General features: G+C 40.9%; 1 protein-coding gene across 5 annotated transcripts in view; it reads right to left on the minus strand.

The window, feature by feature from the left end:
- Positions 1-758: 758 nt before the first annotated feature.
- Positions 759-21,263, minus strand: part of CACNA1B (calcium voltage-gated channel subunit alpha1 B) — a 378,141-nt gene continuing 357,636 nt past the window's right edge. For 2 of the 5 annotated variants that reach the window (XM_089675296.1, XM_089675297.1), the window contains exons 45-48: positions 20,773-20,814; positions 17,152-17,341; positions 16,529-16,728; positions 759-8,497 (exon numbers count right to left, since the gene is read on the minus strand). In XM_089675296.1, the coding sequence (XP_089531422.1) occupies positions 7,973-8,497; positions 16,529-16,728; positions 17,152-17,341; positions 20,773-20,814 (957 nt within the window). In that variant the 3' untranslated portion in view covers positions 759-7,972. Of the gene's footprint in view, positions 8,498-16,528; positions 16,732-17,151; positions 17,342-20,772; positions 20,815-21,263 lie in introns of all 5 variants that reach the window. The other 3 variants (XM_089675295.1, XM_089675298.1, XM_089675299.1) reach the window with 3 other exon arrangements.

Here is a 21,263-nt window from a genome sequence, read left to right on the forward strand (position 1 = left end):
GCTGCTCAGTACAGTTGTCAGCCTTGGACTGGAAGTATGTTCATGGCAGGTATAGCAGGGTATAATGAAGAAAAAAAATGTGAAAAAAGAAAACCAATCTAAATCCATCACTAATCTAATCCATCACATCTAAACACTGGTACACTACTATCAGTTTTTGTTCAAGGGTTTAGATACACTTTAAAAAGGTAGTAAACTCCGCATTTTGATTCTTTACCTACAGGTAAGCTTTAAAAAAGTAAAATGAACATCTCCTAAGTGTTCAGCATTAGGAGATATGCTAGGAAGCAGCAGCCGGTGACGATACTGGGGCATACGTTCTGAAGGAATGGCATACCTCTGCTGTCCCTTCAGAGCAGGGTGCCGTGGTCCAGACTCCCACGTGCATTTGTGGGAGTGATGTAATTATGGCTCGGCCATTCAAGTGGCCACAGCCCACGAACATGGAAGCCTCTGTAGCGGTGATAGTGCGTCGCTGGAGGGCTTAGTTTCAAGGTATTCCATAATGTGCTAGTAAGCGCTGCATACTAGCAGATTATGATATTGCTCTGCAGGAGGAAACATTTTTATTTTTGCTAGAGTTTACTACCTCTTTAAGTCTAGGTTCATGCTAGGTCATATAAAAGCAGGTAAAACATTTTCAATATGTAATATAACTGTAAATGTAGGAGTTTGGCCAAGTGCTCACTTTTTAGCATTCTTGCCGCCAATTCCACACTCTGTCAAAAATGTATCCCCCCAAGTAAAACACAACAATGTTTTATTTTACTTTTTTTTATTGTAATTCAAGGACCTCTTGCTTCTTACAAAATTGGTAATTGTAGAATCAAATGCCCAGCCCAACGTCCGGCCTGGCAGAGAAGATTCACACATCAGACTAGACAACGTTTCTCGATGTGTCGAAGGGAAAAAAAGTGTGTCCAATTTTCAAAATGTTTAAATTTTTTTTCCTTTCTGTTTTTCATAGAAAGTTTTTCAACAAACCCCCAATTGTTATCAAATATAAATAAAAATAAACAAGAGATGAATACATCGTATCAAAAGAGTACGAAGAGATGTTTAGCATTTTTTTCCCATGCAAGTAATGATCATTTTTTTTTTGTGAGTTTTTTTTGTCACGTTTCATAATTTAATATGTATATAGTTTACATGCAAACATTAATTAATGCAAGGTACGGCCAGTTCGGTCTGGTTCTGGGATGCAAAACAATCAAAGTGAAGGACTGGAAGTGACAACTGCTCCCACAGGTAGCCATTTTTATATTTTTTGGGAGGTGAGGTGCAAAAATGACTGCCGTACCACCCATGCTAAGGAAAAATAATAATGCCATATAACAAGCCATAACCGCTGGCGTTGAGGCTGAAGCAGACCATCTTTTCTCTGACTCACAAATACTAGAACACTACGATATTATACTATCCATCTGTGGAATATGGGGACACTGCACTTTCATCTTTGTGGTAGCAGAGGTCTGCAAAAAGGACTTAGCAAAAGCCAAGATGACCAAGAAGCCTGTGGCTTTCAAGCTATTGTTGAACTACAAGTTCCATATGTCTCAGAATTCCTTACTATTCTTTGGCCAGTTTTCTTGGAGGAGAACTTAAAGTCTCCAAAAACCCTAAACAAGGTTGGGGCACACAAGAATCTCCTTCTGGTACAGCATGCTGAAAAAGAGCAATGTTGAAAGCTTCATAGGTTATTTTTTCTAAGCAACCTATACATTGCTAGGTAATGTATTGTAAGCTCCCCATGCCTTGTGAAGATTCACCCTTGCTTCCTTGGTGTGTCACAGGCTTGGCCTGGCTGAAAAAATTCATATCTAATACCATGTTCTAGTGAGTATTTTAGTAATTGTCAAGTTTCTGCATACTCAGTTTAGGCTCAGTTCACATTGCTGTGACCCCAAAGTTGTCTGACTTCCAGTGCAACTTTGGCGTAAAAAAACCCTCTGAAGTTGCAGCCAGAGCTGCAAAAAAAAAAAAAAGACAAAGATACTAGGAAAATTATCCATAAAATTATGATTGGTCATTATAAGCCATAGCTTCACTTGCTTTCACATCTCCAATTTTTTATTAACGGGCCCAGATGATGTGAACTTTTCTTTTTTCTCTAGTTTGTATAAGGCCCTCTGCACATGTGATGTTTAGTCCCGTGCATCCAGTCCTGGTGTTTTAATGAGCTCTGGAGGGCAGCCTCCAGCCGCATCACTTGTCAAAGTCTATCGGAGGCTGAAACATGCTGGGGTGCGGTTGGATGGGGCTAAATGTCGTGGTACTCACGTTTTAGGGCCCTACGCTTTCAGGAAATACCTGTGTTCCAGACACACATCCATAAATGCATACAGTGCACCATTCCGTACTGTGATCATCCCTGTCTAACTACAACATATCTCTGCCTCCCATAGACTTCAACAGGCTACAATCAGAGGGGCTGGACCCTGTTCCTGTGTCTCCTGAGCGCACAAAATGGATGCACACGTACTAGACGCCTTGTGTGCAAGTAGCATAAACCCCTGGAAAAATATCAAACCATCTAATTCAATTTTGAAAACAAAAACTGAAAGGATATATTTACAGATAAGACTGGTGAAATCTACCAGAAACCAAGAATAAGGACATAAGTGCCCCTGACATACCTTTTTTGATATGCGTGGGCCAGTGTCAAAGGAACAGCGCAAAGACTAGAAACTTACTGAAATTTTTTATTACTTTGTTTTTTCCATCTGGCTAACTTCTGAACCTCTTGTGGCTGAGCTCAGATATAGAACCCTTGAGGGGGGCAGAAGGAAGGGGTATTAAGAGGAGCCACAATGTCCTTTATAGTTTGAAAGACAATAAAACCAGTTTCTGCTTTCTCTTTTTTATTAGTCTGTACACTCAAAAAGTAGTTCTGAAAAGAAAGCAGATTACACGATTCCTCTAATATCATCATTCATGTGTGCTTAGGGCAGCAGGATATCTAAATACAGCTCCTGGGTAAAGCATCTTGGAACTTGTAGTTCTGCATTTACTTGGCAGCCACAGGTTGCACATTTGACTTGTGGCCAAAAGCTCCTTGTAAAGAGGTCACGGCAGTGCATGAAGGATGTGAGAGCAGTGTATTACATTCAAAGTTCTTGTAGACAGAAGTTGCGGGGCACTAAAGGATGGTTCTTGAAAGTGCAAAGCTATCTAATAGCCAAACAGCAGAAAGTCCAACATTTTACTGAGGATCCCCGAAGCCCACTAACAACCCAATCCAACATCGTTGTCAGCTTTCAAAACAAAAAGGTTAAATAACCATTAGTAGAACCTCCATCAGGCATTACATTTGTATACATTTTAGATGCAAAAGCTGAGAAAGGAAAATGGGAATATGTCAGTTTGAAAATAACTGCATAGCATAAAGCATACATCACTCAAAATGTGTCAGGTTAGTGCTAAAGGCCTGATTTTAGGAGGAGGTCCTCATACAACAGATTCAAACTAAAAGACATATGCTTAAGATAGTAGCTAAAGCTGAACCTGCAGTGACAGCTGTCTGCACTTTTTTTTTTTTAACAGTCAAACTCGGGACAAGGGGGTCCCCAAGTCCACTCATAAAGCCAAGTGAAAAATTAGGCTATAAAAGGGTTGTGCAGGCAGATAACATAATTAGCAGAGATGTGCATTTTACTCATTAATGTCTATTTTTTTACACTTGGTGGTCACCGAGGGCCCATCCCTTGCTGCATGCAAACGGAAACACAATAGTATTCGAGTATAAAAGGGGGAGGCTGCGGAAGACAATGCAGTCTTTGGTGCAATCCATTTACATGAAGAATGTTCACTGTGAGAATCCAGGTGAATGCAACAGTGTTGTGTGAAAAAATCTAGGGCATCTACGAATTCTCTTTTCACTGGTGGCTCTACCTTGATACTAGCCATCCGGTAAAACACAAGCTCACATTTTAAATTTAACCAGTCACAACCCCTTTAAGCACAAACTGAGCTTTAGGTACAGTCTAAACAATAACCCCATCATGCTGAATAGCTTGGCTTACAACACTGCAAATAGTTATTTTATAGTTCATCTGGGGAGAGCACAGACCAGGTGTGACTATGTGGGTGAGAGTGAAGGCCGTACACTTCAGCTTATAAAACAAGAAGGTTCCATGCTTTCAGCGTAAAATGTTAAATTTCTGAGTCTTTTTCATGGTTGTTTTTATGGAGCTTTTTATCTTTTTTTTTATTTTGATTTTTTTTTTCAGAAAACACAGAAAGTTGTGCCTATTAATTTTTTTTTCTTCATCTCAGGGATAGTAAAATAATAAAAAAACATAGAAAACATTTGGTCGCATTTATCCATAAGCCTCAAATGTGGGAGATTTGTCCAACATAGCACTGGATGAAGTTGGCAATCTTGGCATTTCTTGATACGTGTCTTGCATAGCCCTGTAGGAAATACAGTTCCAATGACGTGCAGAGGCACCAGCAAGTAAAGGGCATTTTGAAGGACTGTGTAGGATACAGCTGGGCTACTGATATCTAAAACTGACTGCTACACCAATAACAATTTGTGATGTTAGACCTGAATTTGTAGGTCAAAGTTTGACATAGTTTTTGCTCTCTTCTGCATGAAACTGAATTAATTTCTGCATGAAATGTCAGTCCAATGGCGTAATATAACATTCCAAAACTGTTATAGGAATCTGCAGAATTGTTTTGACACCTTCAAATCTTCAAAAAAAAAAATTATTCAGTGGAAAAGGGGGTTACTTTGGCAGGAGCACAGCCTCCAATATATACATCTACCCTTGTCTCCTAAACACAAAATCCTTCAGCTTGATTTCAGTTACAGCAAAAGAATCCTGCGTTTTTGGACAATAATTTGCACTTACACACAACTGATACCCAAAAGCCCTTTTTCAGTTGAATGAACAATTATAAACATGCAGATATGTTTGGAATGAAATGTTGGGCTACATTTGAATGAAATTCTTGCGCCTGAGCATTCCTAAAGAGATAAAGTGAAATACATCGACAACAGTTTTAAAAATTTGACAGTAGGTTTCTTAGATTCCACTGGCTACGGACTACAATTTTTGATAAAATTGTTCTGCAGAATTAAGGGCTAGTGTCCCTCTACATGAGCCCAGATTTGTAAAAAAAAAAAAAAATTTCAAGGTGATCCATAAAGTACTATTGCAATGCTTTGTGATCAATTTTGGCCACTGTGGATTAAATATGGTTTATTATGTTGTTCTATCAAAACTCAGTTTTGTTTTATTTAAGACAAAAAGAGCACCCAGCTAGGAATCTCTCTTCAAAGAGAAAATAATTTCAAAAGTGTTATATATTAAAGTCGTAAACTACAATCCAGGTGCTTGGTAACATAACAATGGCTTGTAAACATTCCACAAAAGCCTTACTATGGGTGTCAAATGTCTGCTGTCATCTAATACATGGAATCCATGGTGGCCCAAACAGGTACAATGGCGTGATTTAACACTGTCTAAACTCTTCATATATAGTGTAATAAAAAATATAGGTATATTCTAAAAGCCCATCTTTTTTTTTTTTTTCAGCCAGCCTTTCTCTTACTGAATACTATAGTACAAAATGTATGTAAAGAGTTCTTGCAGAAATAAGAGGACATGAGTTTGAAGGATAATAGAGTCATGGTGCGTGCTCGTAAGACCACTATCTGTAAAATGTAGGCACTTAGCAATGAATGAGACATGGTGAAACATCTGCGACAGTGCACAAACCAGCCGTGAAGTTTGGTAAGTTATGTATAAATAAAAACTGTCCCTGACAATTGCCTATATTCTCTACCACCTTCATCCAACCAAAGTCTGACTCTTTGATATATTGTGCGAGACAGGAGTCTAAGATATATATCTTTTTTTTAAATATATTTTTGTAAATAAAAAAGAAAACAACTCCTAAAGGAGTCAATGACGTATTTTGTCAGTTAAATGCTGCAATAATTATATATAGAATAAAACGAAAGACAACACTACTAATGACAGAACTGAGTCAATAAACTCCACTTTTATGGGTGGAGAAACAATTCAGCAGTGCCAGTAGTTACGATCTACAACAAATAAAATATTTTAATCTCTACTGTTGCATTTTTTATGACCTCTGAAAATGTCTTTGGAAAATCAGCTTTGCCCTTAAAATAGATTAATATGCACAGAACATATACTATATCCCTCATATCAAGCCCACCAGATATCTCTATTGTGTTGTGCTTGCCGTTTTTTTTTTTTTTTTTATCAACTATATGCTACATATGACTGCAAAGGCCACATGGCGCTAGCAGAATGAGATCTGCCCCAATCACTGACCGGTTTATTGCCATAGGACAGGCTGACACCTCAAGGTTTGGCTGAACTTAGAGAATAGTCATTTGTATATAGGGCTTGCAAACATTGCCACAGTGTTACCTATAGCCCAAAGATACTCAAAGCATTTGGCACTGGGGCAGAGGTCTTCCTGCCTTGACAGTTGTATGGCACAGGAAACCATGATAAAAATGATCAGTCAGCCCAAATCTAAGAGTGTACAATCATCTGTAGCACGGGGTGCTGTTAAAAGTATAAAATGGAAGGAACATATAGACTGCCATAAACTACAAGTCTTCAGGGTTGCTCAGTGCAAACAGCATGACTAAAACATAGATAGCATGAATTTGGGAACAAGCACTGGTCAACGATCATCGAAGCCAGTTCCCAATATGACCTTTAAATACATCAAAAATGAAAAAACAAAAAAAGTATCCCACTAGAAATACACATTAGTGCAACTTCATTGACCAAATAATGTGCAAAACTCACACTAACCAAAGACATGCATACTCACACCTGTGCATTACTAAAATCTAGGCTATGCTGAGGACAGGAGAAAAGGCTCATTGGTGAGTTTTAGGACAGTGAACAGACTAGTGCAGAGAGACAGGCCCCCATGCATTCATTGAGTTGCACTAAGGGATCCTCTTGCACTAAAGGAGTTACATATCATAATAGCAGCACACACACAGACACACAATACAAACATTTGTTTAAAGGGTAACCATAATTTTTTTTGTTCAGCAGTCATGATAACTGCCACTCAGGCACCACAATATCTGTAAAATAATAATCTGCTGACTTGCAACTAAATGGAACCTCTAAGGATCCTTTCTAGATTTGGTGTTGCGCTGAGCTTGGTTGGTAGAGTGGGTCAGGTTAGGTGGTGTCTCCATACCAGCAAAACAACGCCCTTGGCTAAATGTGTCCTTCTTCAAATGCCAACTCTCTTATGAAATGAAAAATAAATGTCTACGGCACAGACACCACTTCTGAAGAGAGCAGGACAAGTAGAGGTTGTGAAACAACTGCATGGTCTGTCTTGGGTCATGTCTGTCCGTATGAACAAGTTTCAGTTGCAATTCCTCTGCTAAGCAATGAAAGGTTAGTGGAGAGTGGATGTGATGGCAAATATGACTGATCAAAAAATTCTCAGAAGTTTGTGGAGGATGAGAATAGAAAGGTGAAGAGCTTGTCAATAATTCTCCTTCTATCCTTTAAAGTCTATATAAATAATTAAAAAAGCAAACTCAATACTCTCCGGTCCTAAACTTGCTGCTCATATTTCCATTTCTCCAACCTCCAGGCTTGCCATCTTGTCCTACATCCCATATTCCAATTACTAGAAAAGAGGCATTGTAACTCTCCCCAAAAGGAAGACTGAAAATATGACAAATGCCAGAACAATTGAAAACTGAGGCCTGCCCTGGCTCTGCCCTGCTCGTTCATAATTTCTTCCTCATTTTTCACTCTGAACTTTCTCCTAAGGTCACTGCCTCTACTCTACCGAAACATACTCTGATGTCACGGCGATCTGTTGGCTGATGATAAAACTCATCAGTAGTAACTGAAACAAGAGCCCCCCCTTTCTGCTCCTGTTGCTTCGGCTTCCTGGTGAAGTGAAGGGCGAGACTGAGAACGTGCTTTTGCTCCCTCTGCTAGCACCAGTCATCCTCGTCTGCTTCATGGTAATAGCTTCGAACTCTGGGAGCTTGGCCGGACCCTGAACTGAGCCCTAAGGTATAGTGGTAGCCGTTGGGGACCCTGCAGAGCTGGTGGGAATGGGAAGTGAGTGAGGACACATAGGAAGTCCGAGAGGAACGTCCAGAGTTGCTGGCCAAGGCCTCCTCAAAGGTTAAGGTGTCCTCGGGCATAGGGCAGTAGCTGTCGGCATCTTGGCGTGGTCCTAGGTAGGGGTCAGAACCGATGCGTGTAACTGTGCAGGCGGAGTGGCTTGGGGAATCGCTGTACAGCAAGGTATTGTGCTCTGATAGACCCCGGCTCAAACGTCCGGGAGAGTAAGTGGGGCCCCCGAAGTGCACAGGGGAAGAGTGAGCTGTCCGATATGTGACGCTGGGCCGTGGAGTGAGTGGCGTCTGTGGCAGCTGCCTCCGGACTCCGCGGCACGGGGTACTAGCACCGGAGCTGGTCAGACGTGGACTCCCGCTGGCCGAACCACTGCCCTAGATTGAAAGGGTGAAAAAGCACATCAAAACGGCACAGGAACACAGAATGGAAAAAAGAAACACAACGGGGCACACCATACACACATAACAGTGAAAAGTCCGTAAGACAATGATGCAAGTGGTCACACACAGACACAATACCCATAGCACAAAAAGGGATAGGCAAGAGGAGGGTAAAGGATCATGTCCAACACGAAACACACAAAAGCACAGTAAAAAAAAAAAACCACACCAAAAGACAAAAAAGTTGGCACAAACACAAGATAAAAAGATAGGCAATGGGCATGAAAAGAAGAGAAAAACAAGGAAGAGTTTAGAAAAGCAAAAACACACAGGTTTGAGTCGACAGCCTTAAAACACACAACATGCAACATTCCATATCATGATTAATGTACCAAAATCAGTTCTTATCGCAATGCAATTTTCTATGACAGCAATTTGCCATTAATTTGAGTACCATAGTAGCAAAGGTGGTCACTGCTAATGCCTTACAGAGTGAAAGACCCATCAGTTTTGTGCTTGTGTGGGCCTCAAAGTCTTAAAATACTCTGCTCTGCAAAACAGCCAAAACGTTTTCACTTTCTGTGCTTTTAACCTGCCCAAGAAACACATTTTTGTTTCTTGGGCTGGTCTTTTTAGAGTGGGGACAGTGTTGTAAATGGCCCCCTGCAATGTCTTCTTGTCTTCTTTTAGAACCTGCAATGTCTTTTTATTTTACCCATATTTTGACAATCCATGAAATCCTTATTGATGATAAATGTATAAAGCTGTTTTTAGACCATGGTAAAGAGACACTGCCAGTAACTTACATTAATTGCAAGTAAAAGCAAAGAAAAATCAAGTATTTCAAATTCAGCAATCTTCCATTCCATAAACAATTTTATGTTCACTTGCAAAGTGACTTTGAACTTGCTAAAGAATTTGACTACTCTGGGAAAAGTCAGTTCCATGGCACAGCCACCTCCTCCTCTGGGAGTGTCTGGTTACTCTGTGCTGGTCCAGTTCCCCTGGTCCTTCCCTTTATTTTGCTATATAATCTTTAATGTAGCTGCTGGGGGAGGGGATAAGGGGAATATTATAGAATGCCACTTGAGGGACACTCTCTGTTAGGGCAGCTGACATCACATCCAAGCTGGAGGCACCAAACAGCAGTCTAAGGGCTATCGGATGTTTACACAAGAAAGGTGTTTACAGGTAAAAACACGTATAAACTATTTTATGAGAACATTATTGTTCAAATAAGGGTCTTCAAACTTAAGCAAAGGACCAGTATACGTTTTTTTTAGGCTTTAGCGGGGCCAGATTGTGGCAAGTCGGAGTAGAAACGCCCCGGCATCAATGAGCATAAACAATCCCCCATCATTGGTTTTAATGGCAGGAAAAAGGCCCGATTGTTTGTATCAACTGGCAGAATAACTCCATCAATGGTGTCACTGGGCAGAATGATGTCCCATCATTGGTGTCAGCTGGTGGAATACTGCCCCATGGGCTAGATAAAGGCAAGCAAAGGGTCACGTTTGAAGACCATTGGTCTAAATTAACAGTCTGGCAAACCTTTACATAATTCTTGATCCATCTGGAATAGAAGTAATCATATCATCAGCCTCATATTGTTCCTTACATTTCTGAAGGGTTTTATCTCTCCAAACACCTTGAGGAATGCAGATTGACCAGTCCGGAGTAAAAAAAAATTCTGGCCTGATTCGTACTTGTGTTCTGCCAACACACATTTTGTGTACTGCGTTTTGTGCATTGACACGTTTAAAAATGTGTATTTCCATATTTAAGTGTGCTTGTTTCAAGGGTAAGGCTGCCATTATTATGCATGAAAAGGCATGTACACATGCCTGCATTCATTCTTATTGTACTCTTTTTAGTGATGCAGTGCCCACAAATGAAGAGGGCACGCAGACTAAAACAGGTTCTCAGCTGGAGTTCCTTAGTATGCGGTAACGCACATGCATTATACAGCCCAGATGTGAATGGACTCAGGAACAGAATTAATGGCTTCACATTGCTGATAACAAATGATGTCTGGTATTCACCATGATAGAATTTCAACCTTGTGCAATTTTTTTTTTTAACATCTGCGCACATACACTGGCCCTAATCCTGTATGCAGCACATTGCAAGGACACATACAGGATAAGATAACAATGTAACCTACATCACACTCCCATTTAACACAGATCTGTCAGCTGATTGTTCAGCCAACAAGTACGGTACATATAAAGACACCACCATACAATTTAGCAGTTCACAGATGTTTCTGAACTGATATCAGCAAGGAAAACATTCATGGACGTATTTACAGGCCTGTGCTGAGAGAAATAGGGAGACTGCCCTTTGGGGTCTCTCCTTGTAAAAATGCTATTTGCCTGGCTATCACACTGACATGTTGGCTTTTGCTGACCAGGAACAGGCAGAACTTGGCATGTTTATTTCAGAGGAGTGACTCAGAAAGTGCTGGAATGAGAGAATCAGCTTGGTAGCCAGGTAAACTGACATTTTCAGAAGAATATCAGGCAATGTCACATTTTCATTAAAGAACTCCTGATAAAAAACAGAATGGTATTTTAAAATGCAGAGGTGCCAGTATCATTTAATACAACCAAATAACATTTTTACTACTAGAAAAAACTAATTTGATAAATTATTACTCCTATGAAATTATGTTAAGCAGCCAGTTTAGATACAAACCAGGTCTAAACAGAGATCTTCTTAGTCTACACAATCCACATATAATAGAATTTTTGTCTCTTCTGCAGTACAGTGCAGACCATAACACAAGCTTCTTTAATCATTATGATTGGGTTATATACATCCACCTTCAGATGATTGGACATTGGCAAATAAAGCTGCAGTGACATCCCCTATATAACCCCTCTCACTCCCGCCTAGCCTTTTCTGAACGCAATAGGGAGATAATAACAGATGGGAGGGACCTGTGTCCTGTACTGTACTCCAGGTAACAGATTTTACTTGTACGTGAAAAACCCTATTTTCCTGATCGTACAATATGCAACAAAGACTTCTTTTAAAGGATAAGTTCACCTTTTGACCAAAAATAATAAATGCACATTTTTTGCAGGTAAAACAATTTGCATTTATTATTTTTGGTTGCAGGAGCCTGTAAAGCATTGCACCAGTGATCAGCAGATCGCTGGTGTCATGCAGGTCTCCTGCAGATCTGTCAGTATATCTGCTTGCCCATATGGGATGTATGGGCAAGCAGATACACTATATTGCCAAAAGTATTGAGACTCTTCTCCAAATCATTGGATTCAGGTGTTCCAATCACCTCCATGGCCACAGGTGTAAAAAATCAAGCACCAAGGAATGCTTCTACAAACATTTTGTGAAGGAATGGGTCGCTCTCAGGAGCTCAGTGAATTCAAGCGTGGTACCGTGATAGGTTGCCACCTGTGCAATAAGTCCATCTGTGAAATTTCCTTACTACTAAATATTCCATGGTCAACAAAGTGGAAGCAACTGGGAACAACAGCAACTCAACCACAAAGTGGTAGGCCACAGAAAATGACAGTGCGGTGTCAGTGAATCCTGAAGCCTGGAGACATCCAAACTTTATGTGGCCTTCAGATTAGCACAACAACAATGCGTAGAGAGCTTCATGGAATGGGTTACCATGGCCGAGCAGCTGCATCCAAGCCTTACATCACCAAGTGCAATGCAAAGCATGCCGCCACTGGACTCTAGAGCAGTGGAGATGTGTTCTCTGGAGTGACAAATCATGCTTCCCTGTCTGTCCGATGGAAGTGTCTGGGTTTGGCAGTTGTGCCAAATGTAAAGTTTGGTGGAGGGGGGATTATGGTGTGGAGTTGTTTTTCAGGTTGTTTTCACTGTTCCAGTGAAGTGAACATTTAAGGCGTCAGCATTCCAAGACATTTTGGACAATTTCATGCTCCCAACTTTGTGGGAACGGTTTGGGGATGGCCCCTTCCTGTTCCAACATGACTTCACAAAGCAAGGTCCATAAAGACATGGAAGAGCATGTTTGGGGTGAAGGAATTTGACTGGCCTGCACAGAGTTCTGAACTCAACCCGATAGAACACCTTTGGGATGAATTAGAGTGAAGACTGCGAATCAGGCCTTCTTGTCCGGCATCAATGCCTGACCTCACAAATGTGCTTCTGGAAGAATGGTCAAACGTTCCCATAGACACACTCCTAATCCTTGTGGACAGCCTTCCCAGAAGAGTTGAAACTGTTATAGGTACAAAGGTTGGGCCAACTCAGTATTGAACCCTATGGGCTAAGACTGGGATGCCATTAAAGTTCCTGTGCATATAAAGGCAAGCATCTCAATACTTTTGGCAATATAGTGTATACTGACAGGAAGATTCAATGAGCTCCACAGCGTTGTGGTAGTTCATTGAGAACTACAAGCTGACACCCGCCTACGGCTGTCAGGACTTGTAGTTCATTCACTCACAGAACACTGTGAATGAATGACATGGCCTTGTGGGCGGGGCATCCAAAAGGGTGAGAAAATGCAAACACCCCCACTTAATAAACAAGTCACAAAGTGCTCAACAAACACGAAAAGCAGCTGCTAGTACCTTATGTCCTAAAACTCACATCCGGGGAGGCCTGAATGCCCACCTGGTAAAACTTAAAAAAATGTGTAAACAGAATGTACCCTGTGCTGTAGATATAGACAGGGGTTCCCTGGGACCAGTAGTGCTGCAATAGGCATGTCACTGACCGGAATCCTCATCAAGCTTAAAGTTATCCCCTGCTGTAACCACCAGAGGAAAAAAGTTGGTGACCCTCGTGCCCCCCAAAGAGTTTTTAAAGGAAGAAGGGCAACCTGAGCTTAAAGTTTTGCCCCTGTACTCATCACATCTAGCAGACAGGTTGATTACCCTATTCTGACTTCACCCTCCTACAATGGGTATAGCCCCACAGTGGTCCTCAGGAACTGGTGTTTACACCCGACAGACCACAACCTGGATCTGAATAGCATCCCGTGTGCAAAGGGGAACATCCACAGCAGAATCCAGTGCAGCCCTTCATCTTCCACCAGAGGGGTCTAGCATGGTCCCCGTGGCTCTGCCAAGAAGTCTAGTGATCTGGAAGCTGCAACATAGGTGCTCTTCATAGGGAACACTATGATGCAGACGTAAGGGAATGCTATGGTGCATATGATTCATAGAAGAATCATCTTGGAATATATTTATCCAGAGAGACAGAATGAGAGAAACCTTCATAGAAGAAGGTAGGTGTCTTTCGGCAAAGAGATCCATCACCTAAACACACTAGAAAAAATTGAGGCTAGCTGGAGTGGGATGAGTGATATATGCGGATGTGCAATCAGCTTTTTGTCAGTATCCAATCACCTACATATAACCCCAGTTTTAATAATTAAAGAAGCCTGTGTCCTGTACTATATGCCTAGGAAAATTAAAATTGATAGCTCTAGGCCACAAAGAAATATATCTAAACTGGATATATAAGGTCATATCCTGCAGGTGCAAAAAAACTATTTTCTGTGTAAAAAAGATGTGGAGTCACCATGGTGCTAACATTTTGTAAACAATTAGAGCAATTAAAAAAAATATTTATAGTTAGAGGGTTCCCTCCTGTCCAGATTCCTCTTGGTCAGCACCCCCTAAAAACTCTCTGGTCTATTCCCATCCTGGGAGAGTTTTGCACCTTACTTGACCCACAAAGATGGCCACCCCTTGGGGTTAAATATCTGTGCCATCTTTTTACAGCACAAGGCTCTAAATTTTTTCTACAACTACAGAAAGAATTTAGGGTGCCTTCCAGTTATTTATTATATTACTGCCAGCTGTACCATGCTGTGCATGAGCAATTTGGATCTCTAGATAACCCTTTACAGGTAACCCCCTTGGAAAAAATTTTAAGGTGAACTGATCCTACTAAACTATATTGCTCTACAACCATGGTTGACTCCATCCCTAGGTTCGCCACTGCTCAATTGAAATAGGCCTCCCTAGATATCTCATTTATAGGCTCTGATTGGTCTGAATTCAGTGACACCTACAAAAATTCTGTTATTTCATCTAAAGATAGAATTATTCAATTTAAGGTTTTCCATCATAGTCACCTTTCTCCTGCTCAATTACATATTATGGGTTTATGTCCCACAACAGATTGTTTCCGAGGTTGTGGCCATACTGCTATTATCCTTCATTATGTTTGGTCTTGCCCTGTAGTCCACCGATTTTGGGGGACGTTGGCTCATTTATCTCCTCTAGGTTAGTCCAACTAATATTCTACATCCTAAAAACTGGCACATGGGAATATTTGGGGATTTAACGCTCTCTAAATATGCTAAAAGGTTGTTGCAATTCCTGTAGCTAAAAAAGTCATTTTACTGTCCTGGAAAGGGTCGGTTGCCTACACTTGGTTCCTGGTTTAAATTTAATGACTCCCTACCTTTTATTTAGACTTACCTTTTGAATTTAGGGAGAAAAAACTAAATTATTTGATATGATCTGGGGCAAGTGGATTTCTATTCCCCTCGCTATAACCTCTCTAGATCCAGGATACTGATACTACTGAATTATCTCATTCTTTTGCAGACTCCTATGACTTTGTTTTGGAGTGCCCAGTCTATTTTTGTATTATTCTGAAGTGACTTGCAATTGCTCTTTTCTTCTTTTTCAGACTTGTGAGACACTGCAAGGTTGTTCATTGTATTTTTGGAGTTTTTGTTTGGATACACCTTTTTTTGTTTACCAACCTGATAAAACTCAATAAAACATATCTTTTTTTATTTTATTTTTTTAAACAGTTATTTAAAAAAGCTGTGTATGGCCACCCTTTTATATGTCAGCAGGTCTCAATCAAGAAAATAAGCCTATCTCCTTCGATGCCACAACAGATTTCCCTAATCTGCAGAATGTGAACTGTGCTGTAATGAAGGGATCAGAGTGTCAAAGACTGGGCTATGTATCATCTGATCCCCCTATCCAAAGAGATGAAGCAAAGGTGATAACTCGTTGCATGCATTGGTTTCAGAAGCCCCTACATAATCAAACAAATTCCTTGCTTTCTATCAGCCTGGAGTTTTTTTTTAAAGAGCATCTAAATTATTTTCTTTGTTTTGGATAGCATAGGGAAGGCTTAGAACCCCTGTCAGGTTTATTTCCTGACCTAGGGGCACAATAGGGGATGAGGGAAAATCTCTCCAAAGCCAGAGGAAATTCCTCTGACATCTGTCACCCAAATTTATGCCTCCATTTCTTACCAATCTAAACTTTTCTATTTTTCATAGCTTCTGTCCTAGTGACCTCTGTAGTGTTCATGTGAGGTAGCGCTAGATCTTGGTGGTGGTGGTTAGGTCTGTGGTGAGTTCTTGGAGATGGTCTCTTCTAACCTGTGAAGTTTGTGGAGGTAGGTGAGGAGCACTGTGCATAAATAGAAAGTCTTGGAAACTGCAGTCTGATGGAGAACAATGATCACTTTGTTAGTGTAGGACAAAGAACAACCAGCGTGTGTCAGGTAATTCAGGATTCCCCTACTTTGCATTTTTGGTAGCGTTAGTCATGTTCTCCAAAGAAGTGATCACTGTTCTGCAACTGGTAAAGTTTCCAAGACTTTCTATTCAAGCACAGCGCTCTTCATCCATCTCCATAATTTCTGTTTGAGGTGACAAAGTTCAACTGGGTAAACAGATGGAGAGAAACAAGACAGCAATACATAACTCACAGAGGTTCTCTAGCCTTTCCTCACGGTATTAAGTGTTTTTTTTTTTTAGCTGTCTGTGTCCTTACTGCAGTGATTTTGCACCATAATCTGTCCATCCATCTGCCTCTGCCACTTAGCCGGAAGTAAGCAGAAATCACTCTAATGAGAACAGAGCAACTGAAAAAAAAATTATGAAAGTATCTGAACCTTCCCACTTTAATGTAAAAAATACTTTTGTCTGAACTTGAAGACAAAGAATCTGTTAGTTTCTTGCAAGCACAGTGGTATATTGTTCCCTTTGCTGGGCACACAATGAAAGTTTTTGTGTTTGTACATTGATGTCCTCACCTGTCTGGGGGGGGGAGCATGATCCTGTCCAGAAGTGGGCGAAGTGGCCCGGCTGTGGTCAGAGTGCCGGGGGTGCCCAGAATCTCGGCTGCCATATCGGTCACATGAGTAAAAGCGCTGCTTCTCCGATGACGATGGTGGTTGCTGCTTGCGTTCCTGGGACCTCCCTCTCTCCTGTCGCCTCTCCCGTGGTGCAGCTTCTGCTGACACAAGATTCCTCAAGTAAGTTAGTAAGTGACTTAAATTGGCTTTGTGTCATTTCACTATCAAACAGTCTCACCCAGGAAGATAATGTGTAAGTTGATGGGCAGGCATACACGCCCACCGTACACTGCCCAACTCTAGCCAAAACATTTTATTTTAGTTTTTGGATAGATTGGGGAAGAGTAAATATTGTATCAAGTTTTTAATAGGGTCTTCCTCCCCACTTGAGAGATTTCTCATCACTTCCTGTCCTGACAGACACTGGGAAGAAATCTCCACAGAGAGGATACAAATAAAAAGCCAACAGATGTTCTATCCTTTCTTTGCTCCATCCAAAATGTAAAAAAGTGTTTTTCCTGGAGTCAGGGTTTAAAGTTTTAGTTTCAACTCTACATCAAGATGCAAAAATAGAGCTTTACCTGGGTCTTCATTCTGCGGAGACCTCTCCATAGACTTTTGTTTCCTCTCTTTGCGCCGGTGACATCGGTGGTGGTGCTGATGACTGCGGTCATGCTGCACCCTCTCAAGGGAATATTCATACAGCTGAGGCCGCTGTGGAGGAGTCAGTGTTGACACAGAGCGCTTCATCGGACTTGCATCCGTTATAGGCTGCAATGACAATTCACAAACACTCAAGGAGGACACTGTTACTTATTACATTTGTTATTTTAGAATTATATTTTTAATATTTCTAAAAACATATTAGGAGATCTACATATTTTAAACAGTTTGGATTCATATTTTGGGGAATTAATGAAATCGCTAGGGGTTTCTTGAGTTGTTGATTGCCTCCCATCTGATAGTGTCTGATGAAAGTTTCTGAACCTTCCCACTTTAATGTAAAAAATACTTTTGTCTGAACTTGAAGACAAAGTTCCGGGTCCAGTGCCACTTGGCAGAGCCAGCAGCATTACAACACCAATGATCTTTTTAGCTGTCTGGAAGGGTGGCATCATGACCACCACTATAAGGGGGGCTTTCCTCCCTGACCACTAAAGTCAAGGCATTTTTCCCACTGACCCCCAATAACTTAATTTTTGCAGGGGTTCTCCGAGACCTAGTAATAATTTCTGGGGTAAAAAGATTGAGAGGCTTGCCCAATAGGATCTAATCCCAAGGATACTGAGAAATGCGAACCTAGGGATTGGGGACTCCTTGGACATGCACAGGAGGCACCTTGTGTTGCCTACTTTTCAGGACTGGACATAGTTCCATTTGAATGTCTAAAAGGTTTAAGTTAAACTTTTCTTAAGAATTGAATACTAAACTAACTCCCACCCCATGCAAGGCATCTTCCAGTGCCTATTCTTACAATTACCATCTGTCATGCACCACTGTGATCCCCAGCAACCAATCAGAAATGTTGATGAGAATTACTAATGATAATCATTCTATGGTCGACTCAGTGCCCCTCATGTTCCCACAGTGCTAGGGGGTGGTGACTAGCCAGGGCAGATAATGTATCCTGTTTCCCCTTACCTAGAAGTATCGGGATTATAATTGAGCAGCCACAGGTATATATGATTTCAGAGGCAGTCAGTCCTAAACACTGGCTGGTTTGGATTTTTTGATTAGAATTTCTATTAAACTTATTTTAAATCTTTGCAAAGCAGAGTACAGCTGTCCTAAAACAGAGGGGGGTTTATTTACTAAAGCTGGTTCACTCAGAATCTGGTGCACCTGTGCATGGTAGCCAATCAGCTTCTAACCTCAGCTTGTTCAATTATGCTTTAGCAATAAAACCTGGAAGCTGATTGGTTTCTATGCAGAGGTGCACCAGATTCTGAGTGAACCAGCTTTAGTAAATAAACCCCAGGGTGTTTATATGTTATTGCTACTGTCACAGATTCATAAATGCACATTTGGGACTGTAGCAGTACAGTAAATCCTGATATGGATATGAATGCACTTCTTTCTTCTAGTGGGCAAAACCAGTATAGCAAGTACTTAATGACATTGAAAGAGGCCCGTCAAAATTCAAAGAAAATGCTGGTTTAAAGGGAACCTGTTTGGGAACCCATAAGAACTGAAGCTCACATTCAAGTGTTTGACGCTGCCAGAGCAGATTTCCAGAAGCCTTTCTAATGTTCAGATATAACTCTGCAAAGGTGGGCTCTACCTTGGAACTGGGATCACTTCCTCAAGTTAGCAGCCTCAAGCCCTGGGTAGGAGCCTGTGTTATTAAACAAAGACACTCATCTTTTCATTGGGTTTGCACTGTGATCCCAAAACATCCCCTAGCTGATTATTCAAATATTAAAAGTAAGTAATGAGTCAGTAAAGGAAAAACAATTATTGAGTTATCTCTTAAGTGAAATCAATCATCAGGAATTTGATCTGTTCAATTCTCTGTAACAGTGTGTTTCACTGTTTTCTTGGCTTCTCTGAAATCCAGTTCTCTCCTTCTGCTGCGATGACGAGACCAATACCTAAGCCACTGTGGGATAATTAAGTAATAGTTTCTATAGTGGCAAAGGTGTCTTTCATTTTCTTCTACCTCTTATAACTTTAGAGTGTACCTGTGGCATAAACGTTAGTAATCCATCACCCATATGTATTAGCAGCTCTAGTGTCCTCAAACTTTACTCTAAAATGCAAATAATGACTCCATCTGTGCCCCATCTATAGGCCAAAGAAGCCATCCACCATAGTGCAGAATAGAGAAGTATGGGATATGAGGGCTAGGGACCAATGACCTACATGAAGTCAAAATGTACATATTTGAGTATGGAGGATGTAAGTATTCATAGAGAGGTCTCAGAGAAAGCTAGAGATCTGTTCATTCACCTGGAGGTGCCTGCCATTATACAGAATGTGAATAACCGATAACTACCATTTAATACCAGCAGAAGTGTGAGCAAGGAGGTTTATTTGACTATATGCTGAAGATATATCACAGAGACCTGGCTGAGATTCTGCACTGTTATCTAAAGGGGTTTAGCTATGCCTTAATTTGTATTTTACGTGTTTTCTTAGGTCAGCCTAATTATCTCGAAGAATCCTCTTTGGTGTCACGTTGATCTTGGAAAGCTGTGTCTGTCATCAAGGTATCTCTGTGTTTTCATAGTTTAGACTCCTAGTAAATTCCCTTCTCCTTTTACTGAATTGTATCCTACAGACCCATAGAAAGAATACTATAGAAAAGGATACAAAGAGAGACTTTTTCTGGGACGATGATCGCTTATAGTCTGCGGTGACGCCCAAGTAATCCAGGGAAGAGTACTCCTATATTGATTATTTGTATTTGGGGTTTGTGTAAAATGTAAAGCGCATGAAGAATTCTTGAGATGCTTTTGAGCAATGCTCATCTATATCCACATTAAAGAGGACCTGTAGTGCTAAAACAGTGGATGTTTACTCTCACTTTCAGCTTGTCTGATAGTTAGAAAAGTTTAAGGATGCAAAAACTTAACCTTGTCCTGTAATGTCAGTTTTACATGATTTAAGTACCCAGTAATGTGACCGATACCATGGAACTGCTCATAGTCCCTACTGAAGTTTAGGTTGAGCCAGACAGGCAGTCTACTGACATCAATCCTTCACTGGTAGAGGTCAAGTGTGACGTGTTTTCTGATTGCTCCATCCTTCTTTCTAGCTTCTTTCCACAAGACCAGTGCCAGTTAACACCTAACTCACTCACAGCCCAATTCATTTTAAATCACAACGTAAAACCATAACTGAAATAACTAAAAGGCAACTGCTAATTTGTCTATAGCAGCAAGCACCTTTTCAAAACCAGGACTCTTTCACAATGTCGTAGCAAAGGCTACATTCTGCTTTGATTTTTCACATGTAGCAAAGGGTCTGATTAGTTATAATTAACCTCACAGTTCTTGGTAAAAAAAAAAAAAAGTTCACATTAGGTTTTTGCTATAAATTCATGAGTATTAAATATCAGTTTGTGGTAAAAAAAAAAAATTTGACAGACATTAACATGCCTGGCAAAACTAAATGGAAGACTCTGGTCAATGCACATGAGTTTGAGCTACGGTCAGAGCACTATACACACATGTGAGATGTGAAGTAATAGATCTACATACGGGCAAGTAACCGTTCCTGGGGGAGGGAGCACGGCTCCGCGGCTGATGAAAGACAAACAGGTGGTGAAGCGGTTCAAACGGCACCAACGGAGACCAGCGGCAGACAGCATGGAGGAAGGAGTGTTGGGGAAAGGGGGGAAGGAGGAGCCAAGGGGTGACAGGAAGAAGGAGGAAGTCGGAGAAATAAATTAAGGGAGGGCACGGATAACAGAGGACAGAACCACAGAAGCAACGCAAACACAAGTAAAAGTCAGAGCAGAGATGGACATAGGCGAAATGACAATGAGATGACAACGAGGGTAGGAAGGGAGAGTGGTACAAAAAGGAAAAGAGACAAGTCAGCAACAGTTACATAAGAGGAGACACATGTACCAGAATACAGTTAAAAACTGGACAATGTTAATGTTATAATGGGTAATGTTATGTTTACTCAGGTAAATAATGTGAAGATCTCTGGGGTCCTCAGACCTGTATGGGAGAGTGTTAGAAAC

Source organism: Staurois parvus, unplaced genomic scaffold, assembly GCF_062004578.1.
Source record: "Staurois parvus isolate SC_StPar_1 unplaced genomic scaffold, SC_StPar_1.0 ptg000154l, whole genome shotgun sequence".
NCBI classification, from domain to species: domain Eukaryota; kingdom Metazoa; phylum Chordata; class Amphibia; order Anura; family Ranidae; genus Staurois; species Staurois parvus.